Here is a 27940-nt window from a genome sequence, read left to right on the forward strand (position 1 = left end):
CTCCATTTTCTTTCCATCTCATCATTGGGCTTTTATTGTTCTCTCTCTCTCTCTCTCTCTCTCTCTCTCTCTCTCTCTCTCTCTCTCTCTCTCTCTCTCTCTCTCTCTCTCTCTCTCTCTCTCCCTTTACCTTCCCTCTCTCTGTCTTTCTCTCTGTCTATCTGTCTGTCTGTCTCATTAGAAGCACAAAGGAAGGTTGTCTACTCTGCTTCTCAATTTTTTTTGATCATCTATGACCCCTCTCTTTATATTTCTTAAGCCTTTCTGTTTTAGTCTCCTTGATGGTTTTACACCTAATTCATATCTGATCTAAAGCTGTTCTCTGTGTTCTAAGTCATTCAGAGCCTGGCCCTAAATCATTAAAAAAAAATCACATCAAAGATCATTCTGAAGTATCATATGTTTCAGTAGAAAGATAACCTATAAATCAGGGTCAGAAGAAATGCTCTTTTTGGTTTTCCTTTTAATTTAATCTGGACATGCAGGTACATGGTAACTGGACTATAGGGTACACCCACTGTAAAGAAGAGCTATTCCTACCTTAATGACTTCATCACAGTTTGATGGAATTATAAAGAATCTGATCCTTCCCCTTCTGACTTCATCCCCCATATGACATCTTTGTTTAATTAATACTTATCATTTTGTATTATGATTATTTGTTATAATTATCAAGGGCATATATGCTTAGAAAAACAGATGGAATCTAAAATATAAGAGAGACAATAGATAAAGAGACCTATTGGCACATTGGTACTCAAGAATTAATACAAGAATCTAGGGGCAGTTAAGTGTCTCAGTGCATAGAAAGCCAGGACTAGAGATGAGAGGTCCTGTGTTAAAATCTGACCTCAGACACTTCCTAGCTGCTTGACCCTTGGCAAGTCACTTAACCTCCATTGCCTAGGAGGCAATGCTACCATTGTTCTTCCTTGGAATAAATATGTTGTATTGACTCTAAGACAGAAGATAAAGGTTTCAGGGGAAAAAAAGAATCTAAGGAAGGCTTCCAGTATATTAAATCCTCTAATGAAAGCTTTCAGGAAAGATACATATAAGAATTTCACAAGTCTCAATAGAGACTTGACTAAGGAGGAGCAATGAGGGACTTCTCTAGATCACTGAAATTTAAGAGGGCTCTGAGGGTACTTGTACTCTTTGGGTAGATAAAAGCTAAGCATAGTATTTGATTGGCAAGCATGCTTAGTGAAAATAAGTAGCTTCCTCCCTCTAGCAGGACCTTCATTTGGTTTCATTCCCCAATGGTGACTTTCTGGAAAGCAGTTTTTTCCCTGGGAATTAGGGGAGGATGATATTTCAGGAACTTTGCCCCTTCCCCCTGGAGTCCTGATGCCTGATATCTCTCAAGTCTTACACAGCTCACAAATGAATGTGAAAATGAAGACTGGAGGGAGTCTTTTTCTGATGCTTGCCTTAGAAGATATACTTATGGTGCTTGTCCTGATCACCCCAACTTCTGGCTCTAAGTTTCAGTCTATAAAGCAGGAGGTTCTACATAGTTGTGATCAGGCATCCACCAAAATGTTGCAGCTATCTCTTTAAGAGAGAAATGTGGTACTCCATGAAAGAAACCATTATCTAAATGTTTTACCTCTTACAACATTAGAATAGAGTTTTGTACACAGCAGGAACTCAGTAAGAGTTTGTTTTCTTAAACCTTTTCTGCTTAGGTCATCATTTATTTCATTATATGTGAGAAAAGACTGGTGCAAAATACTCCTTTACATCAAAATCTAGGGTCAAACAATTTGATGCCAACAACATGAACACTATTCTCTGAAAAGGTATGGCCTAACTTCTGCTAAAAATCACTGCTTTCCTCTGGGGACAAAATCACAAATGTTTCTACAACCATGGGATGTCAGGAATTATAATAATGACAATTCAAGTTTATGGTGGGTGGTCCATCAGAAAAGATGCTAAATATGGAGTTGGAAGACTTGGGTTCAAATTCAAACAATTCTACTTAATATGAACAAGTTTTATTTCACTTCTCTGAGATTGTCTTGTTATACTTAAAATAAATACAATGAGGATTTAACCTAGATGACCTCTGAGGTCCATTTTAAGTCTAAATCTTTGATTCTATAACTCTAATAGGGCTTTGAGGTTTCCAAGTGCTTTCCTCACAATAATTATATAACATAATTGACTTTATAAGTTTTAACACTTACATTTTGTATAATGGAAACCCAAAGCCCAGAAAAGTCAGGTCATTTATCCAGTCATACTGACAATTAACAGAGGCAAGATTCAAACTCAGGTTTCCTGACTTCTCCTAAACAACTGCCCTCTCCATTATATGGCATTTTTCTATTGGAGATATTTGCCTATATTGATAGAGATAGAAACTAGACCTGGAATTTCATTGATATGTGGACACCCAAGTAAGTAAACTTCCTTTACCATTGTAGATTGAGACCCGCTTTGCAATTTATAGTCCTAGAGGGCAACCTTGGTCACTAAAGGATTAAATGACTTGACCAAAGTCACAGAGCCAAGATGTGTTGGGATATGAATCTTACTAGATTCAAGGCCAACTCTCCATTCACTATACTTTGCTGTTAACTATGAACATGGTGTGGACCAGGAGAAGATAATTTGGGCTTGATATTTAATAGTTGCAGTAAATTTTTTTTGAATTCAAAAGTCCAGATACTATGGTTTTTAAGTTACTACAAGTAGACTTGGGACACCAGATGAGCCAAAGTGCATAAATGAACTTTTAGAAAACTAAAGAAGAGAAACAGCCACACAAAAAGAAGTATACTGAATTTCATTTTTAAATATGACCCTATAGGGGCCAAAATAAGAGATCATTTTATATATTAAAGAACTGAGGGAATTGTGTAATTAGGGAAGTGGTTGGCTTCTAAATCAAGAAAAAAGTGATGAAACTCTATGAAGTATGACTTCATGAGAACCTCAGGGGCTAGAGTGATCATTGACCCTAAAATGTTTTTTTTTCTTTTCCTAGAAAGACTTCTTTTTTAATGGTTGGCTATTTCCAGGATGAGTTTTCAAGAATTTCCATGAAAAAGTCTTTCAAAATTCCAATACTATAGCCACACTTGTGCGTGTGAGGTTTTAGATAATCTACCAGTCAATCTGCACATTAACTGTTCTGAATGGGTACCTCATATACACAAATGGAAGAAAATCTGCTCTCACAGTGGACTCAGAGGTGAAATCTTCTCTTATACTCCAACTTAAAAATAAACATGATGTAAGCAAAGGATAAACTATGGGAGTGGAAACACCGAGGAAAAGCAACTGCCTGAATACAGAGGTTGAGGGGACATGACAGAGGACAGACTCTAAATGAACACTCTAATGCAAATACTATCAACAAAGCAATGGGTTCAAATCAAGAAAACATCTAATGCCCAGTGGACTTACGCGTCAGCTATGGGGGGTGGGGAGGAGGAAAAGAAAATGATCTATGTCTTTAACGAATAATGCTTGGAAATGATCAAATAAAATATATTTAAAAATAAAAACAAAAAACAAAAAACAAAAAAAAATAAACATGATGGGTTCCTTGTTTAATAGTGGAACTCCCTAAAATCAAGTCATACTGATCAGAATGTATCATCAATGTTGACTCAAGGCATTTCAGAGTAAGAATATTTACTGAGAATAATGAAGTAAAGTTAATGAGGCTCTTGTAGTTTTGATAATGAAGACTATGAAGGGTTTTTCTTGAAGTCAGAGTAGTCTGTTTATGTCATTTGGCAAGAATGAGGCAAATGATTCAAATTTTATATACTTAAAGTGTAAATTGGATTTTTATTACACAGTTCTTGAATATATATGTATAAATTCCTTTGATTTTGAGTGTATTTAGCAGATAAAGAATTCTTGCAAATAGGATCTATGAAACTTCCAGAGTATAGTAATGCTTTTCTATTGTTAAACAAATTATTTTGATTAAGAAATGAATTAAAATGATGCTAAAACCACTATTTTCCTCCCTTTCTTTCAATCATGCCTATGAAAGGCAAAACCTATCTCAGAAAAGATTGGTTTTACCAATCAGCAAAGTGGTTACCTACATAAAATAATTTGAAGGGATATTAGAAGGGGCCTTTTAACTCCAAGCATCAATGACATTGTCTGCTATCGTCTCCTCATGATGCCTTCATTCTTTCTGTCCTGAAGTCCATTTTCAAAATGCAAGTGCCTGCTTAGCTAACATCTTAATTATTGGTCTGTTAGCAAGGATTGACTGTCAGTAGTTGACTTGCCAGATGAGTGCAAGAAAGACACAGGAATAAGCACTTTGGTGTCAATAGGGATAGAGGATAAAGAGAGATGGGTAGGGAAAGAAAATCTTAAAAGAGCGCAAGTCCTAAGGGACAAGAGGACCTCTAATTGGGGAAGTGAGTAAACATCAAAGATAGACTTTTAACTAATTTTTTCAGTGTTTTAATTTCCTCATTTGGAAAATAAAAGGACTGGCCTAGATAATATCTAAAGGAACTTTCAGTTTTAAAAGTTTATTCTGTGATTCTCCTGTAATGTCTGGCTATGGTCAACCCTATATCTTTTCAGTTATCTGCTTTCTCAATAAGAGGTTGATCAATGACCTTTTAGCGCAGAGACACTGGCTGTCAGGTCAGATAGGGTACATATTAGCAAAGTAAGCAGATGGAATACATATGTGATTTATTTTAAAGATTTTTTTTCTCCCTAAAGTATCTTAAAAGTGTAATTGAATTTTAACTCTACTAAGGGGACATTGCTATGTTCAAGATATACTATAATAAATTTCTATAATGTGAAAAACCTGTTTTGTAAGGCAACAATACTTTATGAATTTTTCTTTGGTTAATATAAAAGATTTGCTTTAAGTGGAATACATATGTTTACATCTACATTATGTGCCAGGAAATCATTTATTTCCCTTTCTGGTAAGCCTTAATTTTCACCTAAGAATGTTCTAAAACCAAATGCTCCATTAGCCTTTCCCCTATAGAAATATTTTAGTTTGACCAGAGATAGAGATGGACAAATTACTATGCATTGAATTTGTAACATTCAGATCACTTTAATAGATTTTATCCTTCATGGAACCAGCTATATTGGACTTGTCTTAAAAAAAAATCTATAGTTTCTATAGATAAGGATGATCGGAATTAACCTAATGATCACTTCTTGCCACTAGAATCTCATTAAAAAGCAGCATTACAAAATATTAACAGTAAAAATATATCTTCCTGAAGACAAATTCTTCTGAGGTCAGGTTTATATATCAGATATTATCCAAAGAGTTTGTATATAAATCTACTTTTAACCTGAATCATAGAGGCATGTGATGCTGTACATATGATCTTGGGTAATTTCCATGTGTCTCAGTTTCCTCATCTGTATACTGAAAATGATCATTTTGCCCAGGCCACATAGAAGTTAAGTGACTTGCCCAAGGTTTTATAGATAGACTCTGTCAAAAATTATGATTTGTTCTTAGGTTTTCCCCAGTGGAAACTCAACATTTAATTCACCATGATAGATTTTCACTTCAGTCAGAGCAGAAAGAACTATAAAAATATGACTGTGATGATAATGAAGATGAGAATGTCCTGGCTCTTAGTAGGTAACAAGCCTCAATCTTTTTTTTTATGAATCAGGATGGGTTTGATTTGAGCTATTCTCTTGTTTACCTGGTCACTGGGATACAGTTTATCAATGTAAAAGGGGATTCTTGGTGTGAAGTCAGTTTGCATGTATAGGAATCACATTTGCAAATTTAGTGACATAAAACCAGCCATCCACCCAAAGAACATATATATATTTTTTTTTCTTCCTATTTTTGGACAGGTATTTGATGAGGAGTTTATTTTGGAAGGGCCCTGGTTATGCAAATCATTCCTGAGCCAGAACAAGTCATGGTATATTCTCAATAGACTCTAGACTTGGGACTTGGATCACCACTTGTCCATTCATTTTTTTTATGATTTTTAAATATTTTAAAAATATTTTTCCATGTTTACATGATACATTTTATTTCCCTCTCCTCTTCCCTCCCCCCTCTCAGAGCCAATAAGCAATTCCACTGGGTTATACCTGTATATTATTTTGTAAGGAAAGCATGATGGAAATAGCCTAAGTTCACACAGTTAATTAGCATTCAGGTTGCCTGACTTATGGTCAATCTATTGTCTGTAGTACTCGATATATTAATCTAATATTTGATTTTTAATAATTGAGTGATATATTTTAATCCTCATTTTTTCTAATCTCTCTAGTCTTTGACACTATTGTCCATTATCTACCCTAAGATACTCTCCTGTTTCTGTACTTTTGTGATTCAGTTTTCTCTTAATTTTCTTCTAAACTAATTGATCCTTCTCAACTCATGTCCACTAACCATGAATTTACCCTAAAGCATTGATTTATATCATCTTCTCTTTCTCTATATACTCACACATTTGGTGACCTCATTAACTATTATGTGTTAACTTTAATTAACTTACTCATCATCAAAATGCAGGTGATTCTTAGATCCATGTGTCAATCGCTAGAATCCCTTCTAAGCTCCAACACTGAGTAACCAATTATATATTGGAAATTTCAAACTGGATATGTCATGGGCATCTAAACATGAATAAGTCTGAAATAGAACTAATCTTTTAAAATTTTTATTATTTTTTAAATTTTATTCAATTAGATGATTTAGAATAATTTTCAATGGTTATATGACTCCTAGAACTAATCTTTTTATGGACTCTTCTGAACTTCATTTTTATTTTTAAGATAACAACCATTCTTTTAGTCATTCAGTTTTTTAACCTTGCTGGCATTCTTTTTTTATTCCTCACTTATGTTTTGTTTCTAATAAGTACCAAAATCTAAACATTTAAGCTCCACATATGTCCCCTTTTCTATGCTCATGGAGCCACTATCCTAGTTCAAGCCCTCACCGTATTTTATGTTTCCTACTGTCATAAACTCTTGTTTGGTCTCCTTTCTCAGTTCTTTCCTCACTTTAATCTATCTTTCACACACAACTGTCAAATTGATCTTCATAAAGTATAGGTCTGACCATGTCACCTTATTCAACAAACTATAGTTTATTGAGGAACCTTTATTGCCTTGAGTATCAAATATAACGTCCTCTGAGGTCTGATATTTCAAACTCTTCAGCATCTCAGGTGATGGGACCATATTCAGTAGGAGGTCTTTTTTGGTCCCCTCATTGACTTATGACTGTTATTGTTGTATGTATATATATTGACTTATGATATATTGTATCTACTTTGCATGTGTGTGTGTGTGTGTGTGTGTGTGTGTGTGTGTGTGTGTGTGTGTGTATGTTGATTCCTTGGTTGTTTAAGATGGAATGTTTAATTTTCGTCTTTTTTCTAGCACTTAAAGAAATGACTGGTATTTTGGAAGCACTTAATAAGTACTTATTGATTGAGTGACCCATATTACTTGTTTATAGATGTCAGGATGTAAACATATTGACTATGTTGTATTCCTACTATGAAATGCAATAAAATTAAAATATATGTAAAATTCAAAAATCCCAGTTTGTAATTTACTTACTGGCAGTATTGGTTTTAAAAAAGATAGAATAAATTTTATAAAAATGATTAGCCATGATAAGTGAAATTTTAGCAGTCCACCAATTAATGAATTTGATAAACAGCCTTGCCTTCTAAAGATAATTGCCAGCCCAACTTTGAAATGCCTTATTTAATAGAATATGGAACCTTTATACTGAGCTCTTTACTCATAATTTCCACATCATATAGTGGTCACCAGTGAAAAGGTAGTAAAAATGCTAAGAGAATTGGAATATATTCCTCCTTCCATTCCTGATCTCTCCATATTATCCCAACAAATAGACAGTCATAGACACATACACAAACTAAATTGGATAATGATAATAGTCTAATTGAAATGATAACTTTGTGTACTGTTAGTGGTAATATATGCTTGTTGAATTGTTAAATTAGAATTTTCCAAAGTGCAAGATCTTATAGAGCCCAAAATAATTTCAGTATTGGGTTTTTTTCCCTTTTTGGTGAACACTGGGTGCTTGCCTGATTAGGAATTTGAAAACATTAGTTAACCAGATTTGTGCAACTGGTTCATTGGTACTATATGATCTACATAGACAGTACCTTCAAAATAATTTAGGCAGAATTATCTTTAAGGCTGACAACTGAACTAGATGATTTCTGAAATTCTGTTATTTCAATGATCGCATGATATTCTGATTCAGAGAATCTATTTCTCCAACTAATTAAATCCTACAGGGTAGGAGACTCTACTCCTTATAATACTTCATGCTGTTTTTCAGAATTGTGCTTACATGCCACTGTGTGTGTATGTGCATACACACAGAACCATCCCTTGTGCCTGAGGAAAACAACTTGCTTTTCTCTTCTTTATAATTTGTGATATCTGGTACAGTACATGAAGCCTAATTTTAAAATAAAAGAGTAAGGCAAACTTTCCATCAAATATTGCCAATGCTTGTTAGTAAACCTGGTCATCCTTACTTGATTAAAAAATAACAGCTCCAGTCTTTACCATTAGCTATCCAATTATTCATTCTCTTCCTGCTAAGTAGCAGTTTCTGTGCCACTCTATGCAGAAAGCCTCTTTTCTGGGAACATTGATGGGAAGGATAAATGACACCAAACATCATTAGCAATGAAGGCAGGACAACCGATAGCTGTAGGGAGAAATCTGTCCTCAAGGGCTCTGGTAGGCTGTATTCCATTGTGAAATTTGATAGACCATCTCCTTGCCTAACATTTTACCACAGAGTATTAACAAACTCACTTCTGGAATAAAATTGCTTTTAAAGCCATTTCACCAAGCTTAGTATATATTACAAGAGTAAGCATGACACTAAAAACATTTTAAAAGATGAACTGAGAGAAGATGGGATATAGCGGTAGTAATGCGATACTTATACTATTTTTCATAAATTTTTGAGTAACATTCTCTCATACTGAATACTGGAAATACTTTGTGGTACTTTGTCTTATTTTGTCTGGCCAGTGATTATATCTATCTGTGGAACTCCTGATGTGGATATTTCCTCCAGAGATGCAGATAGGCAAACTTTTCTGTGTCTTTAGTGTCAGTAACCCAGGAGAATAAAGGTTATGTGACCTGACCAATATGTATCAGAGGTAGGATGTGAAATCTGGTTTCCTATTTCTAACACCATCCATCTATTTATGACACTGGGATGTCTCTTTTTATGTTAGCTCCACCCCACCCCCACCCCCTAAGTAGCTTCAAATATGAACCATCTTATTTTGATCTTCACAGCAGCCTTGTCAAGGAAGTGCCATGTGCATGCAGCATAAATGAGTAAACTCTGGGAAAAAGAGCAGTTAAATAATTCATCTCTTCAGACATCTAGTTCATAGGAGAACTATTATTAGAATCCAGACCTTCAACCTCCCATTTATAGGTTTTCCCCCCTTTAATACACCTCAATTGTTAACCATTGAATGGAAATATATACATAATAAGCAGTCTTCACCCACTTAGTTTTTTCTCTGAGAATAGTTGCATACAGATTTTTTAACATTGTTATAAAAATCTAAAAATATCTCACTTAATATTGACATTTAAATTCATAGTTTTGAATGGGGCAAGTAAAGAATTTAGTTTGATTTTTAAAAAGGTATTAAGCATCCACTATGGACAAGTTACTCTCCTGGACACTGATGAAAAAAAAAAAGACAAAAATGAAATAATCCTTAATATCTAGAAACATATTCTATGAGTTGGGGAACAATATCCTTGGTTTGCTTATCTGTAAAATGAGGGAGTTAGGAAGGGTTCCTTCCAGCCTTAGATCTATGATCCTATGCTCTATAAATCAACAAATGTTTATACAATGCCTTTGGCATAGAGATAAAAAGAAGGTGATTTCAGGAAAGAAAGAGAAAGACATACAGACTAACAGGGACAGAGATAGGCACTGGGGAGAGAGAAAGAGAGAGGTGGGGAGAAGAATGTGTGTGTGTGTGTGTGTGTGTGTGTGTGTGTGTGAAGAGAGAGAGAGAGAGAGAGAGAGAGAGAGAGAGAGAGAGAGAGAGAGAGAGAGAGAGAGAGAGAGAGAGAGCACCTACTTCTAGTAGGAGTTGAGCTATGAATGGATGAATATAAGCATTATGAGAAGTGAAAGGAAGGAAAGTGTTATACCCCAGACAAAGGCTATAGCATGAACAAAGGCATAGTGATGATAGAATGGTGGATTTTAAGAAGAAAGTTGGAATGCAAGCTTGGCTGTAACACAGAATACATGATGGGGTTTAATAGTACATAAAGTTGACAAGGTTGGATAGAGTTTCATTGTGGAGGGTTTTTATTCTAAGGAGATTTTATTTACCTTAGAAGTAATAGTCATATAATCAAACGATCACAATATTGAACATCCTTTAGATTGCTTTTGGCTTTCACTTCCCCACATGATTGACCTTACAGGCTTTTTGAATAAAGACACAATTAAGCTAATTATTTTCTTACAAATATATTTGCTCTTGGTTTATTCTAATTTGTAAAGGAAATTACCTACATACTAAAATTTCATGAGTTGGATATTTTCCATATTTTGATGTATTTGTGATCACATCCTTGTGGTTATTCTTTTGAATAATACAGATTACAAACTATCCATGCCTTTCTGTCTTGTACAAATCTGTCCATAACTTTCTATACATTTTCCGCACAGTATTTGCCAAACCACTGAGGGTTTTCTCTTGATATTTTGTGGGTGATGATACAATACACAGACTATCCATTCATTATCACTCACTATTACTACCAGCCCCTTTTCAGGTTTTAAACCACTCAATATCTTATTCACAAATTTGGGAACACAATAATAATAGATGCAAACCAATTATTATCAATTATATCTCTCTTCATTACCATTTGAGTGATCTGTAATTTTGATTCTTTGAAGACTATGGCATTCTATGATTGATAGTCATGTGGAATGGTCAGATTATTGGTGCTAAAAGGATGATATTTTGTTTGAGTAAGAAGTTTGGGAACATTGACAGGAATGCAAATTTACCAAATGCAATCCAATATGTTCTTTCTCCTATTCAATTCTGAGCCCCAATTTGTTCTTGATCTATAGCATGTATCCAAGATATATGTACTTATGTACTAGCTCTGTGGGCTGACCACTCAATTTAATATCACAATTTCACTAATAATAGGCATTACTCATCTATTTTCCCCCCTGAGTTTATAGGTAAGTCTAATTCCTTTAAGTGATATCAGATGTCATATAAGAGGCTATGAATGCTATGGAACCTGATGTAATCAACATAGGGTTATCAACAAATAGTACCTGGAAGACTTTACCTTTAACAGAGAAATCTATTTGGATCCACCCCTGGATGTCATCTATGATTGTAGAAGATACTTTTCCTCAGAATATGTTTACTTTGCAAAGTCATTTCCCCCATCATCATTGTTAATAGTAAGATCACTGAATAAAACTGTATTTTTAAACATTTATCAAGGAATCATATGTCTTCACACAAACAAAGGGAACAATAAATCATGAAGTCAAAGAACTCTTGAGTTGAAGGAGAACTCAGAGAACACTGGCTTCAATTCCATGCATGAAAAAAAATCACAATGACCTTTACTAGGACAAAATTCAATATTAATATAAGCTAGGAAATTATTGACTGTTAATCTTTGGGCATAGAGAGAATTTTCCAACATATGATTAGATAACTGAAATTCCTCATAGGCCTCTATGTCAAGCTTATGAAATATTTCCCAAATTACTTACCTATTTCCTCTTTTTTCACCAATTGATCTATAGTATATGCCAGTAACAATATTGCTTCTATTTTTGTCTCTACTTATCTTGACTGAAATGCTCTCTACCATTCTTCCTCTTTGGTTCTTGGATTTCTTCATATTAGTAGATATTCATAATATATGAAGCTAATTTGCCTGCCTTTTACCTATCCTATTTTTTGAATATCTTATACCCTTTCTGAGTCATATTCCAATTAAAATGTTCATCTTACTAAGTTTTAATAAAATATCTTTTAAAAATTCATCTTATTTTGGCCTTAGCAAATGCAGAAAAACTCATGAATATTTCCATATTCAAAGTAGAACACGAAAAGAATATATGAAGCTGTGAATCTCTTTCATACAGCTTGCTTTTTAAAGTACACCAGTTTAACACATTAGTTTCATTTTTTTGGCCTTTTAAATATATTTATAGATATCTTTTGTTTCAACATTGGCTAGATTTTTCCTTTTATCTCTACACATCCCTTCTAAAGGAAAGCCATCCTATGTAACAAAACATTTGTAAAAGAAAAGAGGGGAAAAGAAAAAAGTAGCAAAAGCAATCAAGAAAAAAAATCGAAAAGAGTATGACTTTATAAACAATATTCCAAAATAAAGGATAACATCTCTGCAGATGAGTGGGAAATGTGTCCTTTCATATCTATTTTGGAGGGGGCTTAGTTTGTTCTTTGTAATTTTGTGGCATACATTTCAAATGGTTTTGTGGTTGTTCTTTGTGTTATCACTATCATATAGATGGCATTTTTGGCTCTGATTAATTTTGTATAATTTCATCCAAGTATTTTCCTGTATCTCTGTATTCATCATATTTGCTATTTGTTATAATGCACCAATGTTATATTTCCTTTATATACCATGATTTTTAGCCAGTATCTAAACAAAGAGCATCTGCTTTGTTTTCTGCTCTTTGTTATCACAAAAATTGCTTCTTTTTGTATTTTTTTGTTTCTTAAGCCTTTCTTTTGTCAAGGATCATCTTGTGGCATATGCCAGCAGTTATTTGAGTCAAAAGGTATAGACATTTTATCCATTTTATTTGCCTAATTCCAAAATGATTTTCCTGATTGTATATACTAATTGATAGCTCTAACAAGTGTACTAGTTTTCTTGTCATCCCATAACACCTCCAACATTTATTATTTCAATTTTCTGTCATCTTTACCAAATTACTGACTGGGAGATAAAGTCTTTGGTTTACACATTATTTTTAAAGCTATTTTGATTATCAGTGCTTTTTTTCTGATCTCCCTTCTGTATTCTTCAACTTATTTTATTAAATAGTTCAATGGTTGCCTTTTTTGCATAACAATTTTCCTGTTGCTTAAAAATAAGAAAAAAATAGTCTCTTTTAAAAAATCCCTTATTTTATCTCTTAGCATCAACTCTAAGAAGGACAAGAGCTAGGCATTCAAGGTTAAATGACTCACCCAGGGTCACAAAGCTAGAAAGTGTGGGAGGCCAAATTGGAACCCACATCCTCCCAACTGTAGACCTTGCACTCCACCCACTGTGGCACCTATCTGCCCCAAATGAAGCCTCTTGTAAGTAAAATCAAGAAAAATAAGTATACACAATGGCCATATCCAAAGATAAGCCTTTTCCAGCACCTTGACTTTAAGTGACTTGCCCAGAGTCACACAATTAGTAAATACCCAAGTTTATATTTGAACTTGTCTTCTCAACTGCAGCTCCAGTGCTGTATCCACTGAGCCATCTAGCTGTTCCAGCTACCTGATCAATTAATAAAATGCCAAATATTTTGATGGTTACTATTATGTAATAAAGACGTTTAGTACTAGCTCCCAATTCTTCTTACTTAAAAAAGTATTCCTCTTGAAATTCTTTACTTTTTATTCCTAAAGATGAATTTTCTTTTGATTTTTCTAACTTTACAAAATAATTTTTTAGTGCTTTGCTTGGCTTGACATTGTATAAATTGATTTAGAGAGTGTTATCATTTTTTATATTTCACAGTCCAATCCTAAGCAATCAATATCATTCAAATTATTCATGTTATTTGTCTGTTTCTCTAAAGTCTATTTTGAAACTGTAATTATATAATTCATATGAGTATCATGGCAGTTGGATTCCCAAATATTTTATACATTCTGTACCTATTTTAAATGGAATATTCTCTTTGTTATCTTTTCTCCCAGATTTAATTGACACTAAGAAGGAAATTTATTTATGTAGGTTTAATATTTTTGCTAAAATGATTTTTTCAATTAGATTTTAATTTATTGAGTTCTCCAAGTATACCATTATATCACATATAAAAGCAGTAATATTGTTTCCTTATTGCCTACATTTACTCCTATTTCTTGTCTTATTGCTATATCTTTGACATCAGTATTTTGTCAAGTGAAAATGGTTATCCTTGTTTTATCTCTCATCTCATTGGACAGGACTCAGCTTCTGGATTTCACATATAAAGCTGGCTCTTAGTTTGGCAAAGATATAGTAACTATTTTAAGGAAAGGTCTATTATCTCTGTGCTTTTGTGTTTCTTATCAGAAATATTTTTCATTGTGTAAAAATATGCTTTATTGATATAATTAATTTAAAATTAGCATCATTGTTTAAATTTATATTTTCCTGAATATTGAACAAGTCCTACATATCTGATAAAAATTCTATTTGGTTATGTTTTTATATCATAATATTATTGTGATACATTGTTGGGAGTCCCCTTAATATTATTTTCTTTAAAATTATTGCACAGATATTGATTTTAATACCTTGGTTTAGATTAGACATTTTATATAAGAGCAATAATTTGGTAGGATGCCTTCTTTTTCTAGTTTTTCAGTTTGTATAATATAAAAAAATGATTGTTCTTTGTAGGTTTGATATAATTTACTTATAAATCTATATTAAATATTTAAGAAATGGCTAGTTCAATTTCTTTTTCTGAGATAATTTTATTTAAATTCTCTTTATCTTCTTGTTAACCTGGGTATTTTCTATTTTTATAAATATCTATACATTTCATTAAGATTGTTGATTTTGTTGTCATATAGATTGGACAAAATTGTTTCTAATTATTTTCTTTATTTTTCATTTCTTAGGATTTTTACCTTTTCTTTTTAGATTGGCAATTCAATTTTGTGCTTCTTAAAAAATAATTAGATTTACTAATGGTTTACCTATTTATTTTTATTTGCCAAATCAATATCTTTTATTTTAATTTTGTTAATCTATTGTTTTCAGACTTTTCTAATTTGGTGTTTAGTTGTCCTCTTTTATTTGTTGATATTTTAGATTTTTTAATCAGTTCAAATTTCATATTCTCTCTCTCTCTCTTTCTCTCTCTCTCTCTCTCTCTCTATTTCTCTCTCTCTCTCTCTCTCTCTCTCAAAATGTTTTAGAAAAGTCAATTTTTATCTTCATCCTTTTCAGGAAGTTGAATATCTGTTATTTATATCCAAATAGTAAGTAGTCTTTCTTCTTACCTACCTCCTCTTTTCCATTATGCTGTCCTCAACCTACCCTCTGTCTTTTCACATCCTTCTTCTTTATATTCACATTTAAGACCTTCTTTCATTATTTGAAAATAAAGGACATCTTTCCCCTTATAACTTGAAAAGTTTTCTGATTTCCCTTAAGACATTTAACTTCCTATTTAGGAGGAAGACAATTCTTCACTTTTACCATAGATAATATTTACTTGATCATGGCAAAAATGCAAATAGCAATCACTATTTGTAAGTTCTGGCAAAATTTTCTATGATTTCCATGCACCTTACTAGAACAAGACCTTTAAGACTTGAATTTCAGGGCAGCAAGGGAACATAGAACATTGAATATCAAACCTGGAGTGGGGAGGACCTATATTCAGATTTGGCTTCAGACATTTCCCTAGCTGTGTGACTTGAAAGTACCTTAAATGTGATTGCCTTGACCTTGCTAATCTATCTTAGAATAGATACTATGAAAAAAATATAAGGATTTTTTTAAAGACTGAATTGTACCTATGTTAAATATGTTCAATATTAATGCTTTTCTGCATTTCTTTATGAAATTTTTGTGCCCTGTAATATGGTAGACTTTTATAAAAGTGCTATGTACAACAGAGAAATATGCATTTTTGTGTCCTTTAATAATAGATAAAGTTCTACCAGATAAAACTTTTCTAAAATAGAATTTAGTTCCTTAACTTCTTTCTTACTAACCTTTATGTTAAACCTGTTTAGTTCTGAAAAGGATACGTTTTGGTCTTTATATACATTTCTCCCCCATTGCTTTCTATTTTTTAATTAAATTTTCCTTTAAATACTTAAGTACAGTGTTATTAAGGATATATATGTAATATGTTTTATCACTTTATTGTCTATGGTGCCTTTCAGCAAAATACAGATTTTCTGTTTATCTCTTTTAACCATGTCTATTTTTGCCATTTGCTTGCCTGAGATCATGATTGTTATTTCCTCCTCCCTGCTCTCCCCTCCTGGCTTTAGACAGAGCATGATAATTCTCCATTCCATTATTTTGACTCTTTGTGAATCTTTATGCTTCAAGTGTGTTTCTTATAAACTACAAATTAGATTCCATTTTCTAATCCACTCTATAACCCTCCTTCATTTTATGGATGAGATCATTTCATTTACATTCACTGTTTTGACTATTAATTGTATATTTCCCTGTACTATGCATACTCTTATATTGTTATCTTTCTTAGCTCTTTGCCTACTGCTTTTTACAAAGTACAATTGTGAAAGAGAAAGAATGTGATCAACACCAAGAAAAACGATAGAGCAGCTTCTACTCCATTGCTTTTTGTCTCTTCCCCTTGTATTAATTTGATCAATCTTTCTTACTTTTTTTAACTGTCAGCCTCCTAAATTTAATTAATTAAAATAATTAAATTAAATTAAGATTTGCTTTGTTTGTCACTGTTCATTACCCAATATTGTACATGTATACATTTTTTTTATTTTTTAATCATTTGATTTTTTGTTGTCTCAGAGAGTCATTGATTTCTGGTTGGTCCAACTCAATTTTAAATTTTCATGGTATTCATTACTTGGGTAAGGTTTCTACTTTCTGTTCTAATCTACCAATTCTTCTTCCAATTCTTTCTTCCATTTTATTTATTTTAATTTATTTCATTTTTTCTCTTGCTTCATTTCTTCTTAAATATTTCCATAGTCTATTGGGAAAATCAATTTTTTCCCTTTGAGTTTCTACCTATAATTGTAGAACTTACTCTTTTTTAGGTTAAACTTTTTGGTATCACTGGTTCTATAATAATTACTTAGAGTGGTCAGTATCTCTTTCTGTTTAATCATATCTCTAGTCTTAGTTCCTGAATTGGTGCTTTGGACCAGGGCCAGGGTATTCCTTCTGCTGAACTCTTGATTAGTGTGGTGTTGTTCTTATTTGATCTTGCCCTGAGTCACCTGAGTTCCTCTATCTCCCATAGTTTTCTATGCTAAAAATATGATTAGTTTAAGACCACATGAATTACTTGGGGTCAGAGAACTAGATCTTTGGGGCTCTTGGTAGTATTTTCAGACATAGGGCTATGAATATAAGAACCTGTGATCTTTTGTTTTCCCTGTCTGCATATTTCTGTGCCCATATTTCTAAGGGCTGCTGGTCACTTCTATGGTCTACATTCTGACTTTCTGACCTTCCTGTAGCTTTGCACTGGTAGTCCATTGTCCTTGCTCTTTCTGGACACAAAGCCTTATAAGATTCAAGCATCTTTGTTTCATCTCAGTGTTATGAGAGTCTTTTATCTTATTTGCTTGCAATGGCCTGCTTTATGGGAGGACTCCTTTTCTATTCTGTGGGCTTCTGGCTGACTTTTTATGTAGTTCTGTTGTAAAGAAAATCAATTACTATACATCTTTGTATTTCATGATCATTACTTTGACTTGTGATATTTTCAGGGTTTTGCTGGACTAGGTATGTTAGAAACAGACTGCCTCATTCTATTCAAATTTAGCAATCTAAATTGATACCCTTTGGGGTTAATTTTTTTGAAATGTATTAAGTTCTCTAGTTTTTTGTTTCTTATCCAAACTTAGTGCATTTGTACATAGACACTAGAGGCCATGAATTCTGCCACTGGATCCTTTCTTGGATTTTTGTCTTCTGTGAATTTCTGGACATCTCTTCTACTGTTCTTTCTACATTGACCCTATTCTCTTCTTACTTTTTGCATTTTTTTTCTTTTTCATTTTCCTTCTTGTAGTTTTTAAAGAAGGAATAAAATCATTATGCATATGAATTACCCTCATAATACAGAATTGAAGAACTATCCTTTTCTGGTAGTAATAATATTCATGATTTCCTACAACTGTGAAATGTCTTCCCTTCCACATGTCTTGAGAAATGATTCCTTGGCATCTCAAAACTTTTTAACTTCCAGACTTAACCTATTTTGATTATATTTGTTTTAGTTCAGTTGTCCATTATTTTTCATTTAAATGGCTTTTTCACTTACATATTGGGAAATATATAATATGGGGGTTTAATTTTGGTGTTTCTACCATTATAGATGGTGATAATTTCATCCTTAAATGTATTTGGAAGATTCACTGGATATCTTAGCAAACTTTTAAAAAACTTTTTTTGCCCCATTGCTTCTTGCATTCTTATGACACAATGCTATTACTATGCTTTCCTCCTCCTCCTACATAAATCTTTCCAATATGTTTATTTTCTGAACCAGTGTTGAACATGGCTGCCAAGAAGATAAAATATTTGTTAGCTAAAGTGGTTTCTAAGCTCCTTTGCTTCCTTATGGTGATTGTTTTATATAGGTTTTCAGAACATGGAGATAATACATGAAAATGGTTGTTCTTTTTTCTTTTTCTTAGTTTTTTCTAGTCATATTAGAATCATTTTGATTTTATATCTTATTTTGTTCTAAATTTATATTGAATTTGATTTTCACTTTTAACAGATTGTATAATTGTATCCAGGTAGCTGATTAAAAATCATTCTTACACAGGAAATCAATTATCTTATATATTTATGTTAAGATATAGTTGATATTATTTGGCATTTATTATGCCTAGCACATCATGATTTTATTCTTTAAGAAAGTTTCACAATCAATGAATTTGAGGATTCCATAAAATCCATAATTTTCTATCTTTTGTTAATTGATCATGTATTTTTCAGTTTTCAAAATTTATCAATATATTTTCTATCCTTTTATTGAAAGGGTTATGTTTTTGAGTTTATATTGATCTCATTAAAATGTTCTTATAAAATAATTTTTATTCAAAGAATTTCTTTATCTCTTCTTCTTCTTTGGAATCACTCAGTAAATAGAGTGCTGAATCTTGAAAAAGGAAGACTTGTGTGATCCTGAGCAAATCAAATAACCTGGATGCTTCAATATCTTTATTTGTAAAATGGGGACAATAACAGCATTCACCTCCCAGGGCTATTGTGAGAATCAAACCACATAATGTTTGCAAAGTGCTTAGCCCAGTGTAGAGCACAGAGTAGGTACTATAAAAGTACTTATTTCTTTTCTTCCCACCTTCCACAAAAGATATTGATGAGGAGTAACTAGGTGGCTCAGTAGATTGACAGCCAGGCCCAGAGACTTAAGGTACTGGGTTCAAATGTGGCCACAGCATTCTTAGTTATGTGACTGAGCAAGTCACTTAGACTTCATTGCCTAGTCCTTAGTACTCTTCTGCTTTGGAATCAATATGCATAGTGTTGATTCTAAGATGGAAGATAAGGGTTTAAAAAATATGTTGGTGACTAAGCAATAATTACCTTCTTAGTGGTCTATTTGCTTATGTTTAACCTACATGCTATAATATGAGTTTAAAAAGTATGTCATGAAATTGTGTTTCTTGTAAGTTTTTTGACACAGGATAAAATGTTACCAATTCTTTTATTTACTTCTCATAGGAAAACCTATGAGATATCTTTCTACTTGCTTATAAAGGTATGTTGGATCTTTGCCACTGAATGTCTTTTAAATTATATCAAGTGGTTTTTAGTAACTTTTCTCAATTTGATCAGATTTTATATCTATATGTATATATACACACACATATATATATAAACAGGATTAATTTTTACAATTTCTGTGAATATCATTTGCCCTTTGCCAGAAGACCAGTTAATTGCTATCTTTGAAAATTCGTGTGCCCTTTTAAAAGTTAATTCTAAAGTTCTACAAGATGAAAATGGCCAGATATTCAAGTGAAACAACCAGAAGCATTCTTTCTGCGCTGAATTTCTCTTGTATGCTTCTGCAACATCTCATTTCCAAAAGGATACACCTAAGGATGGGAATTTCCCATGAGAGAGAATTTCCTCTTTGAACAATCAAATCCCTCCCTAACTATAAAAACTTGTTGATGATCAAACCTATTTGAAGAGGAAAGACTATTTCATGAGTGTAGCTAATGTGTTTGGGTAATCTCAAGGGCTTATCTATAATGGTCTCAAATTCACCAAGCAATTTTTCTGAAAAAATCCCATACCACTTTTCCTTTGTACTTGTTTAATTTAAGTGAATTTGATAACTAGTATTTTATATACACACATATTATCAGATCTATCTACCTATTTATCTATCCATCCATCTATCTATGTTGATCTAGCTACTTATCTAGTTATGAATGACACAAAAATAAATTATCCAAGGCACTGCTCAATCTGTAAGGGAATCAGTTTTCTATGTGCCCATTGTCAAGTAGGACTTTATTAGAATAATGAAATACTATAACTAAGATAATGTAATCCAACTTCTTTGTTTGACATATTAAAAATCTGAGGCCCAGAAAAAATGAAATTACTTTCCCAAGGTCATATGACAAGCTGAAAAGTTGACAGTGGAGCCAGGACTAAAAACCACAATCCATACCTCTTCTTCCTACAGCTAAGGAAGCCTTGTTTTGCACTATGGACATCATTTTTCAAGGCCAGAAGTAAATTAGTTTGATGCCTCCATAGGAACAATAAAGAATAAAATCTCTTTCTTTTTCTTTTATTTTCTTTGTGTACCAGCCATACCCTGAGTATGGTGAGGAAACATAGAAAAAAATAACAAATTTCATATTGCATCTATTTGGTCTCAAAATAATTGTTCAAGCAATTCAATAAAGTTCTTTTAATAGACCTATTTGATTTGTCTATACTATATCAAAAAAAGGTTTGACTTTTTTCCACAATTCAATTCATTGTCATTTTAATTGACTAATGATTTTCCTTTGACCAAGATAGGTTCATTTTCAGTAGAGTAGGGGAGAATACAATAGGGAAAGGGAAGGTGAAATTAAAGACCATTAATGGTGACCCTGCCCAGTACCAGGCTTGTTGAAAGGATTAACTCAGATTTCCTAGAAGAACCCATTTTATGAGTCAGTGAGTTATAATTTCAGGAGCTCTCTGTCCCATATATAACATAGTTCAGTGAAAAGATCACTGGCTTTGGTGTAAGAGGTTCATGATCCTGGACAAGTCAAATGAATTCCCTTGGCCTCAGATTCTTCTGTAAAATGAGGGGTTAAACTAGATTACCTCTCAGGTCTCTTCCATTTAGATCCAAAAAAATCTTACCATGAATTAGTTAATGACCAAAATCCTTTTATTAGAGACAAGGCTTTGCACAATCAGAAATCAGAAATATGGGTTAAAAACACAAATGTCTCAGTGAAAGAGAATTTTGATGACAATTCATTCCTATGTGAATGTTATCAGTCAGTCATTTAATGAGAGTGAGTGAAATCAGATCCTTTGCAGTTCTACTGAAAGGAAGAGGGCCACCAGAGTGTTTAGGTTTAGATCCTTACAATGGTTGGGTACAACATTCCTTTTGAGCCTAGGATTAAGAGCTTGATGCCAATGTCAAAGCCTTCCTTCCACCCAGTGCTTAGCCTGGTGCCTGACATAAACAGGTAGTTAATAAATATTTGGGCAGCAAAGTGGTGCAGTGATTAAAGTGCCAGGATTAGAGTCAGAAAGACCCAAATTCTAATCCTGAATCTGACATTTACTAGCTCTGTTACCCTGGGCATGTCACTTAAACCTGTTTGTTTCAATTTTCTCATCTATAAAATGAGAAAGAGAAAGAAATGACAAGCCACTCCCATATCTTTACCAAGAAAACTCCAAATAGGGAACCAAAGAGTTGAACAAGACAGAAATAATTGAACAACAATAACAACAACAAAAATGCTTATTGACCATTAACAGTCACCTTTATAGCTCTCTCTATGAACCCAAGAATTATCTGAAAATGCTAATAATTAAAGGGTCTTTTTTCACATAAATGAGAAAAGACCCTGAAGAGCCATATTAGTGTTGCCCAATAAACCTTTTTAATAAGACCATAACTTGTTATTTTGTTGCCCAAGATAAGCTAAACAAAACATTTTCCAGGATTGTGGAAACCTTGGGGCACATGGTCTTACATGGGGAGATGCTAACCACCATTTGCAAGGGAGACAGTATGCTATTGCTTCCCATGAATAGCAAAGGCAGGATCCCTCAAGGCTTCTGCTAGATTACTCAGTATGGGACTAGTACATACACAAAGCAGTTTAATACAAGGTAAATTGAGGGAGAAAGCACTGACAGCTAAAGGGATTAGAGGTGGTAGTAGAATTGGAGCTTTATGGAAGATAAGGATGCTGTGAGGCAGAAAGATGAGAGATTGCATTCTAGGCACTGGTCCCAGGTGAGTCCCAGGAGTGCGTGGAGGTGGATGAGGGTGTATCAGGCTCAGGGAAGAGTAAGTAGCTCATTTTGGAATATACCATGAGTACAGGAAGAGGAGTAGTTTAAAATAAGACTGGAGTAGGAGGGAGGTGTCAGAAAGTGTTAAAATCATGCTTAAATGCTCTGAAATCAATAGGGAATCACAGAAAGTTTCTGAGCAGGGAATTAATACAATTTGAACTATACTTTAGAAAAATTACTGTGGCAGTTCCATGCTATACTCATGGGTTGAAAAAAGGGAGAGAACTGAAGCAGGGAGACCAATTAGAAGACAATATTATATTTGTCTATGAAAGAAATGATGAAAGTCTGAACTAAGTTGTGTGAATGGAGCAAAGGATTCATATGAAAGATATAATGGAGTATAATTTACAAAACCTGGTAATTGACTGAATATAGGTGATTAGGAAGATGGCAGGGTTCATCTAATTAATTCTTTGAATGTTTAGTAAGATTAATAATAACTAGGGACTCTGGGAGTACTTTCAAAAGAACTAGGGAAACTTGATGGAGGGATAGATTGATTAAAAGGGGGAAAATAATAATTTCTATTTTGAACATGTTGAATTTAAGATACCTACAGCATATCATATGGAAATGTCCATTAGGCAGATGATGACTGGGTGACTGGAAGATGAGAAAGATTAGGGTTATAGATATGAACCTGGGAGCCAAGTATGTAGAAAAGATAATTTGATACAGGAGATCACCAAGATGGAACAAGAAGGGGCCTAGGATTGAGCATCAGGGGAGCATTCTCAGTTAAGGGGCTTGAGAAAATTGACATTTTAACAAAGGGAAGTAAGTGGAGATCTAAGAAAGAAGGGCATCATGGAATGCTAAGGAGAACATCATATCTAGGGTAAAGGGGGTTTATAACAATAACTGAAGCAAAAAAAATAAAGGCAGATTTCCTTACTCGGGCTTAAAGGCTTTATCTGTAAAATGTGAGAGCTGAACTTTATAGTTGTTAAAGTACTCATCAGACCTAAATCTTAAGATTCTAATACTACTTTAACCTTTTGATATGCTGTTCAACAAGAAAGCAAAGAAATATTCAGGTCAAGTATTCAAAAAACAAAATCAGTATCAGAAGTTAATATCTTTTCCACAAGATGTTGCATCTGAAATAATTTATTGTCCCTGATATAGACAACTGCTTTCTATTAAATGCTACCCTTTAGTTGTGCCTTTATAAGCAAGGAAAAGTCATTTAGGACCTCAAATCTTTCAAACTTAGAAAGGGGTATTGAGGAATTTTGGAATACCAATCACCATGACATCAATTAAATGTGAACTCCATGGACAAACCTTTGAAATTCAACATAGACTTTAACCACCTTGCTGGCCATATATTTATTAAGTACCTGTTTATGTCCTAGATTGTTTTATTTTAATTACTAGCACAACTCCATTGAAGCCATCTCATTTTTCTAATCCTATTTCACTTTCACATGGGGAAAGCTTTCTCCTATTTTCCTATTTTTCTTGGAGGCAGAGGACAGGGAAAGTAGAGGAAATCTTAGTTCTAAAATCATTGTGGGAAAAATACACACATGACACCAGAAATGATTGAATGAATGGAAAAATGTGGGCTATTTCATTGGAGAAAAAAAATAATCCATCTGTACTATCTATAACTCTAACATCCAACAAGAAGATGGTATGTCAAGAGCAAACACAGAAAACAATCATAAGAGTCAAGATCTTCATGAATGCTTGCAATTCAGCAAAAACATTCTGCCACTTATCTGAGAGAATGTAATAAACATTTCTATACAAGATCTTAGTACTGTAGAGCTCATAAATAGCCCAGATGTCAGTGAGAAGAGATGTATATGAAAGGTAATAACGGAGAATGTTTGGAATGAATCCTCCACATTTCTGACTGCTGTTAACCCCACTCTGACCTCAATCTTTACCATTTTCAATGGTAGATGCACTTTTTTCATTCAATGAACTATTTTTATCAGCTAGTCAAGATGGAAGTTATTCCAGTGCTAGACAGCTGGACTGAGGTTTGAATTAATGATCAAGTAAAAACAGTGGACTTATGAACATGTTATTTCAGAATGAAAGGGCAAAAATCACACCTTACAAATTATAATTAAAAATCAAATACCATTGCAGACTTTATATATAACTTCCATTAAAACCTTTCTACCCTTCCTCCCCAAACTAAGTTAATAGACTATAATGGAAAAGCACTATGATATAATAGCTAGAATGGCTTGGAGTCAGAATGACTTGAATATAGATCCTTCTTTCTAACCTGGGTAACTGTATAACTATGAGAAAAATACTTATTTTCTCTGATCCTCAATTTCTTCTCCTGTAAAATGGGAATAATGATACTTTTGCTATCTCTATCTCAGGGTCACTGTGAGACTCAAATGAGATGAGGGATATGAAGTGCTATGCAAACCTTAGAGTGTTATATGAATGTCAAGAAAAATCTACTAAAAGTCAGTTTTGTTTAAAGGTTTGAGTTTGTTACAAATGTGAGTGCCTTGGTTTGAATTACCATAGATTCATTGTTTTATAAATGACTACTTATTTTTATCTTTCATCATTCTAATCAATCAAATAATCAATTAGGAATAAATTAATGTTTACTATCTGTAGGTACTGTCCTAAGCTCTGACAAAATAGATTTCTGTCTTAAAAGTTTTGATTCTTCTGGGGGAGACAATATGTGAATAATTATAACTATATATCATTATACATACACAAGATACATACACAATGGGTAGAAGAAAACCTTAGATACAAGTATTTCAAGAATATTAATTCTAATAATTGACAACCTTAGAGAGCAATTATTGAAAATGCTTTCTTAGAGAATATAGATCTAGATGTAAAATAATTCCAAGAGAATCTAAGATATTTTGAGCAATTAAAGCAGTGATCTAAATGTAGGAAGAATGGTATGCCTTTAGGCCAATAGAATAGTGATCAAACAAGATAAATGAATAAATAAAGGAATATTTTTCTTACCCTTTTATTGGTCTTGGGAGACATCAAATTATTTATTGTGGTTAAAGTCAACAATTAACACAATGAACAACACTTTCTGTCTTTCTTTATAACATTGTCATTTCTGTCTCTGTCTTGTGTTTATGTGTAGTTTCTTAACAGAATCTCCCTAGAGTTCATAACCAGGTGGAGTGTTTGCATTTCCACTCAGTGACAGTTGAGACTGTGAAGTCAAAACTGGTTTTCAGGGAGCTGGGTGACAAGGCATTCATTAGTGAAGCAAGTATTTAAAGGATGATCTCTTCACCTTACTCTCATCTCTAATAGCACTTACACACATAAACATATAGACGCTTTTGTATCTACCTAAGCAAAATGACTACTATATCTTTCTTACTCAAGCAAATTGAAACAAAGGCTTTGGTCAGGTATCTTAAAGATGCTCAAATATTTAAAATTAGTTTTTCGTTGGTAAAATAATTAAAAGGAAAAAAAATTGCAATTTTAGAAAAAATGAATTATACTTGTATATCACTCTAAAGTATAAAAACATGCTCAGCATTATCCAAAAAAGTATAAACTCAGAAAATAAGAGCTAAATAAATAGATATTTATGTAGAGCTTTAAAATCTATAAACTATTTTATTCATATTGCTCTCATTTGTTCTTCACAAGAGAGGCAAGATCCAAACTCTATTGTTCTTGTCCATAAATTCAGCATTCTATCCTCTATAATACCTAGTTATCAATTGCAGAAATGGCAATATATTTACTCACTAACAGGAAAGTGGAGATATCTTTTAGTAGTCATTAAAACCTCTAAAATGTCTTTGGACACTTGCCATGAAGTAGTGAGGGTCATAATAAAGGATGTTCTTTGTATAGATTATATAATTTGACTTGATAAAAGTAATAACTTTTTAACAATCAGAAGCATTCAAAAGTGGAAAAGACTGCCTCAAGAAGTAGTGAGATCTCTCTTACCAGATGTCTTTAAGTAAATGCTAAATGACCAATTATTGAGCATGTTGTAGATTGGATTCTTGTTAAGAAGCATTTTGTTGATATAGTGGAATAGATAGAATGTTGGACTTAGGATCAGGAAGACTTAAGTTCTAATCCTTCCTCAGTTTGTGTGACCCTGACCAAGTCACTTTACATCTTAGCCTCCATTTCCTCATTTGTAAAATGGGGACAATCATAGAAGATAAGGTAGATGTGAGGATCAAATGTTCATACATTTCATACTCTTTAAACCTCTAAGTGCTATTTTGCTGTCCGTGTATTTTTCAATTGTGTCCAGCTCTTCATGACCCCATTTGGGTTTTCTCTGCACACTTTTTTGCCATTTCCTTCTCCAGATCATTTTATAGATGAGAAAACTGAGTTTAACTGGGTTAAGTGATTTGCCCAGGGTCAAACAAATTAGTAAGTATGTGAGGCCAGATTTGAACTCAAAAAGATGAGTGTTCTGGATTCCAGGTCTGATACTCTACCCACTGTACCACCCCATATAAGAGCAATATAAATATTATATAAAGAGTGGTAAGTATTATTGTTCAAGTAAAGATTGGATTTGATGACCTCTGAGGTCCCTTTCAACTCTGAAACTCTACCCATAAACATACTGTTTCCAATGACAAGAAATATCGTTTCTAAATGATGGCTCTTATAGACTTTCTAAATGATGGATCTTATAGACTTATGCATTCTTGGGTGATGAGGTTAATGATATTGCCAAGAACCAATGGGATCATGCTCCTTTTTCACCTCTGTTTTAGCACATGGTCAGCAAGCATCTTTCTCCTGCCCATTTGTTTAAAGCAATTTTAATTCTAAGACTGTTTGGGAAGGGAGTACCTTGAGGTTAAGTGGTCTGAACCTTCTGTTTTCAGTAAAACCAGCCTATTTTGAAACTTTCAACCTGGTGCCTTATTTTTTTCAATAGTTTCTACTATTCACTCCTTTTTTATGCTGTCTTTTGGATAGTGAGTAGAGGGGAGAAAAGCTGGAGAGGAAGAATCTGAGTACTGAGGTAAATATGAGTCTTTTGTTATGATGTGAGTTTGTGGGAAGTTTAGCTTGAATTAATCAAGATTGGATTGCCCCTTTATTCTTCCTGTAGAGAATAGCCTAAATATTTTTCTCTCAGGAGTTTGCCTTTTTAGATGTAATAATTGGCATCTGTACCTTTATCCTTGCTGGCTTCAACAGCTTCTTCTGATGAAGGGCTGGGTGCGGTGGGAGGCTGTGCCTCATCTTTAAAAAGGAGAAAAAGAAATAGCCTATTAGTTGATACTGTCAAGCTGAGGATTCCTCTGCATCTCCACCAAAAATAAATCTAACCTTGGTTGAGTGAGGTCAAATATTAAACATTCTTTGATGGAAAAATAGTTTGATACTGCCTCTG

At 33.3% G+C, this 27940-nt stretch overlaps 1 protein-coding gene across 1 annotated transcript in view; it reads right to left on the reverse strand.

The window, feature by feature from the left end:
* Positions 1–27940, reverse strand: part of MACROD2 (mono-ADP ribosylhydrolase 2) — a 2426984-nt gene that overhangs the window by 109124 nt on the left and 2289920 nt on the right. The window contains exon 12 of the mRNA XM_007476657.3: positions 27721–27789. Coding sequence (XP_007476719.1) covers positions 27721–27789 — 69 coding nt within the window. The remainder of the gene's footprint in view (positions 1–27720; positions 27790–27940) is intronic.

This window comes from Monodelphis domestica, chromosome 1 (assembly GCF_027887165.1).
Source record: "Monodelphis domestica isolate mMonDom1 chromosome 1, mMonDom1.pri, whole genome shotgun sequence".
In the NCBI taxonomy this organism is placed as follows: domain Eukaryota; kingdom Metazoa; phylum Chordata; class Mammalia; order Didelphimorphia; family Didelphidae; genus Monodelphis; species Monodelphis domestica.